Raw genomic sequence first — 12056 nt, forward strand, 5'->3', positions numbered from 1 at the left:
CTCTCTCGGTGTGTGTGTGTCCTTCTGCTCTCTCTCGGTGTGTGTGTGTCCTTCTGCTCTCTCTCTGTGTGTGTGTCCTTCTGCTCTCTCTCTGTGTGTGTGTGTCCTTCTGCTCTCTCTCGGTGTGTGTGTGTCCTTCTGCTCTCTCTGTGTGTGTGTGTGTGTCCTTCTGCTCTCTCTCGGTGTGTGTGTGTCCTTCTGCTCTCTCTCTGTGTGTGTGTCCTTCTGCTCTCTCTCTGTGTGTGTGTCCTTCTGCTCTCTCTCTGTGTGTGTGTCCTTCTGCTCTCTCTCTGTGTGTGTGTGTCCGTCTGCTCTCTCTCTCTCTGTGTGTCTCCTTCTGCTCTCTCTGTGTGTGTGTGTGTGTCCTTCTGCTCTCTCTCGGTGTGTGTGTGTCCTTCTGCTCTCTCTCTGTGTGTGTGTCCTTCTGCTCTCTCTCTGTGTGTGTGTGTCCTTCTGCTCTCTCTCTCTCTGTGTGTGTCCTTCTGCTCTCTGTGTGTGTGTGTGTGTCCTTCTGCTCTCTCTCTCTCTGTGTGTCTCCTTCTGCTCTCTCTGTGTGTGTGTGTGTCCTTCTGCTCTCTCTCTCTGTGTGTCTCCTTCTGCTCTCTCTGTGTGTGTGTGTGTCCGTCTGCTCTCTCTCTGTGTGTGTGTCCTTCTGCTCTCTCTCTGTGTGTGTGTGTGTCCTTCTGCTCTCTCTCTGTGTGTGTGTGTCCTTCTGCTCTCTCTCTCTGTGTGTCTCCTTCTGCTCTCTCTCTCTCTCTGTGTGTGTCCTTCTGCTCTCTCTCTCTCTCTGTGTGTCTCCTTCTGCTCTCTCTGTGTGTGTGTGTGTGTCCGTCTGCTCTCTCTGTGTGTGTGTGTCCTTCTGCTCTCTCTGTGTGTGTGTGTGTGTGTCCTTCTGCTCTCTCTCGGTGTGTGTGTGTGTGTCCTTCTGCTCTCTCTCTCTGTGTGTGTGTCCTTCTGCTCTCTCTCTGTGTGTGTGTCCTTCTGCTCTCTCTCTCTCTGTGTGTGTGTCCTTCTGCTCTCTCTCTGTGTGTGTGTCCTTCTGCTCTCTCTCTCTCTGTGTGTGTGTCCTTCTGCTCTCTCTCTGTGTGTGTCCTTCTGCTCTCTCTCTCTCTGTGTGTCCTTCTGCTCTCTCTCTCTCTGTGTGTCCGCGTCTTCAGAGGGAGCTTCACGGTGGCCGGAGGTCGTGTTCCTGGGCACGGGCTCCGCGATGCCGATGAAGACGCGGAACGTCAGCGCCACCCTCCTGCGCGTGAGGTCAGAGCCGCCCCCCCCGGCCCCCCCACCACGGCCCCCCCCGGCCCCCCCCCCAGCCCCACCCACCATGGCCCCCTACTGTGCACATCGATGAACAAGGGTTTTGATAGTAACAGGTTTTTACCCTTTTATCTGGCACCAAAACTGACACCTTTATGCAAGGCATCATGTTTGCAATAACCACAACACAAGCAGTCAAAATGCAAACAAAAAGAAACAACTCTGATGATGATAATGATATGCACTGTCCTTGAAGTTGATTGGTCCACACCCGAGACGGCTTTTCTTAGAGCCCCTAGTCTCCATTGGTGTTGCACCAGATGACGCCAAAAGGCGTACCTTGTATAAAGGTGTCAGTTTTTGTACCAGTTTAAAGGGTAAAAACCTATTACTATATTTTGCTACTGGTAAAGGAGGTCTCATAAGGGTTTTGATAGTTCATCGGAATTCCTCCTGTAGTTTAAATGAGTACTCTGGTTATGCGTTCGTTCACCGTACGTAGCCAACCGTGCTCATCAAAGGTGCCTGTGCGTGCGTGTCTGTGTGTGCGTGTGAGTGTGTGCGTGCGTGTGTGTGCGTGTGTGTGCGTGCGTGCGTGCGTGTGTGCGTGCGTGTGTGCGTGCGTGCGTGTGTGTGTGAGTGCGTGTGTGCGTGTGTGTGTGCGTGCGTGTGTGCGTGTGAGTGTGTGTGTGTGCGTGTGTGTGTGTGAGTGTGTGCGTGCGTGCGCGTGTGTGCGTGCGTACGTGTGTGTGTGCGTGTGTGTGCGTGCGTGCGTGTGTGTGCACGTGCGTGTTCAGCGCCGAGCGAGCGGTGATGCTGGACTGCGGGGAGGGGACGCTGGGCCAGCTGAGCCGGCACTTTGGCGAGGCGGTGGACGCGCCGCTGTGCGCCCTGCGCGCCGTCTTCGTGTCGCACATGCACGCCGACCACCACACGGTGAGGCCGCCACACGGTGTTTGGCTGTGTCGGGTGGTGGCAGGTTTAACGACACGTTTATATTTACGCGATCCAACCCCCAAAAACCATTACCGGTATTACGTCTTTGTGCCGTTCTCTGGTCTGACGCTGGCGGTGAGACGAGGCTATAAAGAAGGCTGCTGCCTCTGGTGTAGGCGAATCAATTGCAAAGACAATAAAACACATTGTCTTGCGGAGGGAGCTGGTAGGAACGTTGGGTTGCTCGGTCAATGGCCAGGGTCAACGGCCAGGGCGTGGTGTATTCCGCAAATCTGCCCGACTGTGAGGGCGGGCACAAGCCGGCGTGAGTAGGTTAAACGTTGAGTTTTATAAGGGCACCACGGAGTGACCAGCCCCTCCCCACCCAGCCCCACCCCTCCCACCCAACCCCTCCCCACCCTCCCCACCCATCCCCACCCTCCCCACCCAGCCCCTCCCCACCCTCCCCTCCCCACCCAACCCCTCCCTGCACGACGGACACAATAATCCCCTGTGGGCTGGTGTAACCAGGAGGTTCCTACCAGTATTATAATATATAATCAGGACATGTTTGTGTTTGCATGTTCACCACAGGTACCGTGCCTGGTTAACGCGGTAACTTGATTCCTAGCAAAATGTTTCTATTTATTGTTTGAACATCTTAACACAACCTGTTTTATTGCCAGAAAGGGTAAACGCATATACAGCTTCACCAGACTTTGGGGTTCTCAGTTGCTGTGCCGCACGTTTTGACGCTGGGGCGGGTTTTCTTCTCTTTGCAGGGGCTCATTAATTTACTGCTGCACCGAGAGAGAGCCTTGGTGTGTATTGCCACACTCACACAGACACACTCTCACTTACACACACACTTACTTACACACACACATACTTACACACACTCACTTACACACACACTCACTTACACACACACATACTTACACACACTCACTTACACACACACTCACTTACACACATACACACACTTACACACTCACTTACACACATACACACACTTACACACTCACTTACACACATACACACACTTACACACACACTCACTTACACACACACACTACACACACACTCACTTACACACACACACACACTTACACACACACTCACTTACACACACACACTACACACACACTCACTTACACACACACACTCACTTACACACACACTCACTTACACACACACTTACACACATACACACTCACTTACACACACACTCACTTACACATACTCACTTACACACACACTCACTTACACACACATACACACACACACAACAACGAACAACAACAACAACCGCCATTCACCACTAAGTGGCGGTGACGTCACCACGACGCTTGTGCCAGGCTATGTGCACCTTGAGGCCACGTGAAGTGTCGAACGCCCGCTGGCAGGAGGTCACGGGGCAGACCCAGCAAGTGCCACGGGTCGACTGACTGAGATGACTGGCTGATGCACCACCTGTGCCCCCTACTGTACACACACATACACATAGACAAAGGCTCCCATATAGCCTTGAGCAGATTGTTGGGTCAAGCACTGTTAACAAGCACCGATGAAAGCCGGCAGGGCACACGAGACGGGGTGGGTTGCCAGCACCAGGCATGGCCGGCTTTGTCTCCCCAGTGCGCGTGATTTACAAACCGGACCAGGGACTCATTTGAGGCTGAGATGACCTAGGGGAGGCCCAGGACCAGTTCAGATATTCGCCACTGATGTTGGTTGTGAGCGAGAATCGAACTCGGGTCGCCTGGTTCGTAACACAGCATGCTAACCGCTACTCTACCACTGCCGTGCACACGTGTATACACTCACATACACATGTACAGATACATATTCATATACACTGGTCAGGGAATGTGACATCACAGTGACTGTTTATTCCCAGAGTGCACTGGGGAGACCCTGGAAGCCGCTCATCGTCATCGGGCCTCCCAAAATCATGAACTGGCTCAACATCTACCATGAGCACTGCCAAGCAGTCCTCCACCTGCTGACGTAAGACTCCATGCATCTCACTCACACAACTCATTGGCATTGATATGAGCTGAGTCTCAAGACCCTGAGACCCGGTCTCCTGGAGCCGAGTCTCAAGACGCTGAGACCCGGTCTCCTGGAGCCGAGTCTCAAGACCCTGAGACCCGGTCTCCTGGAGCCGAGTCTCAAGATGCTGAGACCCGGTCTCCTGGAGCCGAGTCTCAAGACCCCGAGACCCGGTCCCCTGGAGCCGAGTCTCAAGATCCTGAGACCCGGTCTCCTGGAGCCGAGTCTCAAGACCCCGAGACCCGGTCTCCTGGAGCCGAGTCTCAAGATCCTGAGACCCGGTCTCCTGGAGCCGAGTCTCAAGACCCTGAGACCCTGTCCCCTGAAGCCGAGTCTCAACCCGGTCTCCTGGAGCCGAGTCTCAAGACGCTGAGACCCGGTCTCCTGGAGCCGAGTCTCAAGATCCTGAGACCCGGTCCCCTGAAGCCGAGTCTCAAGATGCTGAGACCCGGTCCCCTGGAGCCGAGTCTCAAGATCCTGAGACCCGGTCTCCTGGAGCCGAGTCTCAAGACGCTGAGACCCGGTCTCCTGGAGCCGAGTCTCAAGACGCTGAGAACCGGTCTCCTGGAGCCGAGTCTCAAGACGCTGAGACCCGGTCTCCTGGAGCAGAGTCTCAAGACGCTGAGACCCGGTCTCCTGGAGCCGAGTCTCAAGACCCTGAGACCCGGTCTCCTGGAGCCGAGTCTCAAGACGCTGAGACCCGGTCTCCTGGAGCCGAGTCTCGAGACCCTCAGACCCGGTCTCCTGGAGCCGAGTCTCAAGACGCTGAGACCCGGTCTCCTGGAGCCGAGTCTCGAGACCCTCAGACCCGGTCTCCTGGAGCCGAGTCTCAAGACGCTGAGACCCGGTCTCTTGGAGCCGAGTCTCAAGACGCTGAGACCCGGTCTCCTGGAGCCGAGTCTCAAGACACTGAGACCCGGTCTCCTGGAGCCGAGTCTCGAGACCCTGAGACCCGGTTTCCTGGAGCCGAGTCTCGAGACCCTGAGACCCGGTCTCCTGGAGCCGAGTCTCAAGATCCTGAGACCCGGTCTCCTGGAGCCGAGTCTCAAGACCCTGAGACCCGGTCTCCTGGAGCCGAGTCTCAAGACGCTGAGACCCGGTCTCCTGGAGCCGAGTCTCAAGACCCTGAGACCCGGTCTCCTGGAGCCGAGTCTCAAGACCCTGAGACCCGGTCTCCTGGAGCCGAGTCTCAAGACCCTGAGACCCGGTCTCCTGGAGCCGAGTCTCAAGACGCTGAGACCCGGTCTCCTGGAGCCGAGTCTCAAGACCCTGAGACCCGGTCTCCTGGAGCCGAGTCTCAAGACCCTGAGACCCGGTCTCCTGGAGCCGAGTCTCAAGACGCTGAAACCCGGTCTCCTGGAGCCGAGTCTCAAGACGCTGAGACCCGGTCTCCTGGAGCCGAGTCTCAAGTCCCTGAGACCCGGTCTCCTGGAGCCGAGTCTCAAGACGCTGAGACCCGGTCTCCTGGAGCCGAGTCTCAAGACACTGAGACCCGGTTTCCTGGAGCCGAGTCGCAAGACGCTGAGACCCGGTCTCCTGGAGCCGAGTCTCAAGTCCCTGAGACCCGGTCTCTTGGAGCCGAGTCTCAAGACGCTGAGAGCCGGTCTCTTGGAGCCGAGTCTCAAGACACTGAGACCCGGTCTCCTGGAGTCGAGTCTCGAGACCCTGAGACCCGGTTTCCTGGAGCCGAGTCTCGAGACCCTGAGACCCGGTCTCCTGGAGCCGAGTCTCAAGACTCTGAGACCCGGTCTCTTGGAGCCGAGTCTCAAGACGCTGAGACCCGGTCTCCTGGAGCCGAGTCTCAAGACACTGAGACCCGGTCTCCTGGAGCCGAGTCTCGAGACCCTGAGACCCGGTTTCCTGGAGCCGAGTCTCGAGACCCTGAGACCCGGTCTCCTGGAGCCGAGTCTCAAGATCCTGAGACCCGGTCTCCTGGAGCCGAGTCTCAAGACCCTGAGACCCGGTCTCCTGGAGCCGAGTCTCAAGACGCTGAGACCCGGTCTCCTGGAGCCGAGTCTCAAGACCCTGAGACCCGGTCTCCTGGAGCCGAGTCTCAAGACCCTGAGACCCGGTCTCCTGGAGCCGAGTCTCAAGACCCTGAGACCCGGTCTCCTGGAGCCGAGTCTCAAGACGCTGAGACCCGGTCTCCTGGAGCCGAGTCTCAAGACCCTGAGACCCGGTTTCCTGGAGCCGAGTCTCAAGACCCTGAGACCCGGTCTCCTGGAGCCGAGTCTCAAGACCCTGAGACCCGGTCTCCTGGAGCCGAGTCTCAAGACGCTGAAACCCGGTCTCCTGGAGCCGAGTCTCAAGACGCTGAGACCCGGTCTCCTGGAGTCGAGTCTCGAGACCCTGAGACCCGGTTTCCTGGAGCCGAGTCTCGAGACCCTGAGACCCGGTCTCCTGGAGCCGAGTCTCAAGATCCTGAGACCCGGTCTCCTGGAGCCGAGTCTCAAGACGCTGAGACCCGGTCTCCTGGAGCCGAGTCTCAAGACCCTGAGACCCGGTCTCCTGGAGCCGAGTCTCAAGACCCTGAGACCCGGTCTCCTGGAGCCGAGTCTCAAGACGCTGAGACCCGGTCTCCTGGAGCCGAGTCTCAAGACCCTGAGACCCGGTCTCCTGGAGCCGAGTCTCAAGACGCTGAGACCCTGTCTCCTGGAGCCGAGTCTCAAGACGCTGAGACCCGGTCTCCTGGAGCCGAGTCTCAAGTCCCTGAGACCCGGTCTCATGGAGCCGAGTCTCAAGACGCTGAGACCCGGTCTCATGGAGCCGAGTCTCAAGACGCTGAGACCCGGTCTCCTGGAGCCGAGTCTCAAGACCCTGAGACCCGGTCTCCTGGAGCCGAGTCTCAAGACCCTGAGACCCGGTCTCCTGGAGCCGAGTCTCAAGACGCTGAGACCCGGTCTCCTGGAGCCGAGTCTCAAGACCCTGAGACCCGGTCTCCTGGAGCCGAGTCTCAAGACACTGAGACCCGGTCTCTTGGAGCCGAGTCTCAAGACCCTGAGACCCGGTCTCCTGGAGCCGAGTCTCAAGACCCTGAGACCCGGTCTCCTGGAGCCGAGTCTCAAGACCCTGAGACCCGGTCTCCTGGAGCCGAGTCTCAAGACCCTGAGACCCGGTCTCCTGGAGCCGAGTCTCAAGACCCTGAGACCCGGTCTCCTGGAGCCGAGTCTCAAGACGTTGAGACCCGGTCTCCTGGAGCCGAGTCTCAAGACCCTGAGACCCGGTCTCCTGGAGCCGAGTCTCAAGACCCTGAGACCCGGTCTCCTGGAGCCGAGTCTCAAGACCCTGAGACCCGGTCTCCATGAGCCGAGTCTCAAGACCCTGAGACCCAGTCTCCTGGAGCCGAGTCTCAAGACGCTGAGACCCGGTCTCCTGGAGCCGAGTCTCAAGACCCTGAGACCCGGTCTCCTGGAGCCGAGTCTCAAGACCCTGAGACCCGGTCTTCTGGAGCCGAGTCTCAAGACCCTGAGACCCGGTCTCCTGGAGCCCGAGTCTCAAGACCCTGAGACCCGGTCTCCTGGAGCCCGAGTCTCAAGACACTGATCGTGACCTCTGATGGTTCTTTGTCTCCTTCTCTAGGTTCATTCCGTCTCAGACTTTCCTGAAAATCTCCCAGGACTCTGAGGATCTTCCTGAGTCAGTGCATGACCTCTACAAGGAACTGGACATCAGCCACGTGAGTCGGAAATCGAGCCCCTCGATCCGTCGGCTACCTCGACTGGGGGGTCGGTGGATCGTACGTAGATGGAGCACATGCACACAGCAGGCGTCGGGGTCGGGATGGAACCCACGACCTCCTGTAGACCAGGCGAGGTAGTTAACATCTCCTTGCCACCGGATTCGACTGCGAACCTCTGCGAGAAGTGGTGAGAGAGAGGCCCCCTTCTGCCGGCAGTCGCATGAGCGAGCAGTTTCAGGGCTTCTCCTGTGTGTGCGTGCATGTGCGTACATGTCTGTGTGTCTGTGTGTGCGTGTGTTTCTGTGTGTGTGTGTACATGTGTCTGTGTGTGTACGTGTACATGTGTCTGTGTGTGTACGTGTGTCTATTTGTGTGTACGTGTGTGTGTGTGTCTGTGTGTGTGTACGTTGTGTGTGTGGGGAGCGGTAGTGTAGCGGTTAGTGGCGCTACGAACCCGACGACCCGGGTTCGATTCCCGCTTTACAGCCAACACCCGCCGTGAAGATTATCTGAACCGGTCCTGGGCCTCCACTAGCCTTAAATTAGTACCTGGTGTGTAAACATCGCCACTGGGAAGACAAAGGCGGTCGGGAGTGGTGCTGGCCACCCAACCCCTCGTGTGCCGTTGCGGCCTTCATAGGTGCTCGCTAACAGCACTTGCCCCTACAGTCTGTTGAGGCTATATGGGGGATCTTTGTGTGTCTGTGCGTGTGTGTCTGTGCGTGTGTGTTTGTGCGTGTGTGTCTGTGCGCGTGTGCGTGTCTGTGTGCGTGTGTGTCTGCGTGTGTGTCTGTGTGTGTGTCTGTGTATGTGTCTGTGTGTGTGCGTGTCTGTGTGCGTCTCTGTGTGCGTGTCTGTGTGCGTGTGTGTCTGTGTGTGTGTATGTTTGTGTGTCTGTGTGCGTGTCTGTGTGCGTGTGTGTGTCTGTGCGTGTGTCTGAGTGCGTGTGTCTGAGTGCGTGTGTCTGTGTGCGTGTGTCTGTGTGTGTGTCTGTGTGTGGCTGAGGAGAGGCTTGCGGAGCCCCAATGCGGTTTCAGGAAAGGGCGGTCCTGCACAGATGCCATATTTTCTGTCCGTCTGCTACAGCAGAGGTGTAGGGAATTCCAACAAGACCTACATCTCTGCTTTATTGACCTGGTCAAGGCCTATGATACCATCAGTAGGCCTGGGCTCTGGGTTGTTCTTCGTGCTTTCGGAGTCCCTGACCCTCTGCTCACGATCATTAAGGACCTTCATGATGGTGAGCGGGCCCGGGTAAAACTACGTGGCCGGGAGTCGGAGCCTTTCCCTGTACACCTTGGGGTGCGACAGGGATGTCCTCTGGCTCCCACATTATTTAACATCTATTTCGACTGCGTAGTTCGTGAAGCCTTCAATAGCTGTACCGGGGGAATTACCATTTGGTACAGATACAATGGGAGGCTGATCGACGCCCGGGTGCGATCAAGGGATGGCTCCCTATTGGTCAACCACGTTATGTATGCCGATGATTTGGTAATAGCTGCTCATTCGGAAGAGGAGTTGGAGACGCTGCTGCTGAGACTGGAGCGTGCCACTAAGAGGTGGGGCCTTACCATCAGCCCCACCAAAACTAAGCACCTGCCTGGGTATTTTGTACCATCGGGCACTCCACCCCCACAACTCCCAATCGGTGATGGGGCAGTTGTGGAGAGAGTGGAGAGTTTCCCATACCTGGGCAGTGTGCTTATGACCGGCTCCAGTTTATCAGCAGAGGTCTCACTCCGAATCAGTCGAGCGGCAATATCTTTTCATCGGTTGCGTAACGCTGTGTGGAAGCTACCTGGTCTGTCGCTCCGCACGAAGCTTCAGGTCTTCTCGGCCACGGTCATTCCCTCCCTTCTCTACGCTTGCGAAACGTGGACCCCCCTAGTGGAGCATCTTCGCCGGTTAGAAACATTTAGGCTGGTCTGCCTACGATCCATCCTGGGTTTAACCAGGCTGGATTGTGTGAGGAGCTCACAAGTCCTTGAAAGATCTGGGCAAAGTCCCATCAGTGAGCTCCTCCGGCAGGCAAGGCTGCGTTGGCTGGGTCATGTAGCCCGCATGCCCAGCCACCGCATGCCTAAACAGCTTTTGTTCGGCCGGATCGAGGGGGCTAAACGGGCGCGGCACGGGCTAGAGAAGAGATGGAGTGATGTGGTACAGGAGGACGTGGAGCTGAGTGGACTTGCCGATGACTGGTACCAGCGGTGTCAAGATCGGCCTCAGTGGAGGAGGCTCGTGAAGGACGCTACTGGGCAGTTGGAGGCAGTCGCCCTCCAACAACAACGGAGGGCGGAGGAGCGACGCTCACAACAACGAGCGGAGCGCCGGGTGGCTAAAGCACAGCAAGTTGGCACAGTAGGGGGCACAGGTGGTGCATCAGCCAGTCATCTCGGTCATCTCGGTCATCTCGGTCAGTCGACCCGTGGCACATGGGTCTGCCCCGTGACCTCCTGCCAGCGGGCGTTCGACACTTCACGTGGCCTCAGGGTGCACATGGCCTGGCACAAGCGTCGTGGTGACGTCACCGCCACTTAGTGGCGAATGGCGGTTGTTGTTGTTGTTGTCTGTGCGTGTGTCTGTGCGTGTGTCTGTGCGTGTGTCTGTGTCTGTGCGTGTGTGTCTGTGCGCGTGTGTCTGTGTGCGTGTGTGTGTGTGCGTGCGTGTGTGTCTGTGCGTGTGTCTGAGTGCGTGTGTCTGTGTGTGTGTCTGAGTGTGTGTGCGTGCGTGTGTCTGTGCGGTAGTGTAGCGATTAGCGCGTTGCGTAACGAACCCGGCGACCCGGCTTCCATTCCCGCTCACGGCCAACACCGATTGAAGGTTATCTGAACCGGTCCTGGGTCTCCCCCTAGGTCGACTCGGCCTCAAACGAGTCCCTGGTGCGGTGTGTAAACATCGCCACTGGGGAGACAAAGACGGCCCGGCGTGTGTGTTGCCGGCCTTCACGATTGCTACTCAGCACTTGCTCCCTACAGTCCGTTGAGGCTATACGCGGCGGGGGGGATCTTTGTCTTTGTGCGCGTGTGCAGTTTGAGACGTGCTATGTGCACCACTGCTTCAACGCGTTTGGATGCGCGCTGACTCACGCGTCTGGCTGGAAGGTGGTGTTCTCAGGAGACACGATGCCTTGCGAGGCGCTCATCAGCATGGGTGAGGCTCCCTCCCGTCACTCCCCACTCGAGCTAGTTTTAGCCCCCCCCCTCCCGATACGTTCCATTCATTGGCTACCACATTCTGATAAGCTCCTCCCCCCCCTCTCCTCCCCCTTAACTTGTATTTAAGGGCTTGCATCTTGAATCCCTGCCTCACTTGATGCAGCAAATCTGGCTGTGACGGTCCCACCTGATGACGGAGACTTGTGTTGCCTCCGAAACGTCGTGATTTTATTGTTTTAGTTTTATAAATTTTTATTTCATTTTTTTTACCTACGTGACTTTACCGAAAGAACTAAGAGTATGAATCCTTGCAGTCACGAAAGCTTCAAATCTAGAATTTAGCTACAGGGGTTTCACGACGGCCATGCCCGTGATACTGGGATGGGCGATAGTTGTGATGTCCTTGTCCCCTGCGCCTCCGATTAGCACGGTTGGCTGCGTACGGCGCGACAGAAGTTCAACGCGCACGCGGAGTTGCGACACGCAGCGTCTCATCAGCAGACTCAAGCTTGCTGGAATCAATGCCGGTGAACTGCCAGATATTTATGGGCAAAGAAAACTCTCCCTTTTTGAGATGTGTCCCACACACGCAAAATGACATTGCACATCGCGCGAAAGGATCTTATCTCGGATTTAATGTCGTGCTGTTGTCAAAGCGCCTTGCAAGGATTACACAGCGTGCATTCGTTATTGGCTGATGGGGAAAGGGGGATGGGGTTTGAGTGCTGAGGAGGGGAAGGGTTGGCAAGAAAGGGTGGTGATGGGGGAAGCGTGGGGCGAGGTGAGGAAGGGTGAGGGGGAGTATGGTGATGGAGGGCGATGGTAGGGAGATGGAGGGGGGGGTGATGGTAGCAAGGGGGAGGAATCATTTGCATTGTTGCTGAGAACGCAAATAACAGAGCAGCAGTTGATGTCTCCTTCGTGTGTATCTGTGTCTCTCCACGCGGTGGGTTGCGTGAAGAACGCTTGAAATG

The 12056-nt window shown here is 56.9% G+C and overlaps 2 protein-coding genes across 2 annotated transcripts in view; one reads left to right on the top strand and one right to left on the bottom strand.

Moving 5' to 3' along the window:
- TBC1D24 (TBC1 domain family member 24) overlaps window positions 1–12056 on the bottom strand; it is a 525632-nt gene that overhangs the window by 324825 nt on the left and 188751 nt on the right. The window lies entirely within an intron of this gene.
- ELAC2 (elaC ribonuclease Z 2) overlaps window positions 1–12056 on the top strand; it is a 54689-nt gene that overhangs the window by 34611 nt on the left and 8022 nt on the right. The window contains exons 16-21 of the mRNA XM_078880743.1: window positions 1158–1254; window positions 2052–2190; window positions 2973–3011; window positions 4091–4200; window positions 7825–7921; window positions 10957–11077. Coding sequence (XP_078736869.1) covers window positions 1158–1254; window positions 2052–2190; window positions 2973–3011; window positions 4091–4200; window positions 7825–7921; window positions 10957–11077 — 603 coding nt within the window. The remainder of the gene's footprint in view (window positions 1–1157; window positions 1255–2051; window positions 2191–2972; window positions 3012–4090; window positions 4201–7824; window positions 7922–10956; window positions 11078–12056) is intronic.

Source organism: Lampetra fluviatilis, chromosome 58 (genome assembly GCF_964198595.1).
Source record: "Lampetra fluviatilis chromosome 58, kcLamFluv1.1, whole genome shotgun sequence".
NCBI classification, from domain to species: domain Eukaryota; kingdom Metazoa; phylum Chordata; class Hyperoartia; order Petromyzontiformes; family Petromyzontidae; genus Lampetra; species Lampetra fluviatilis.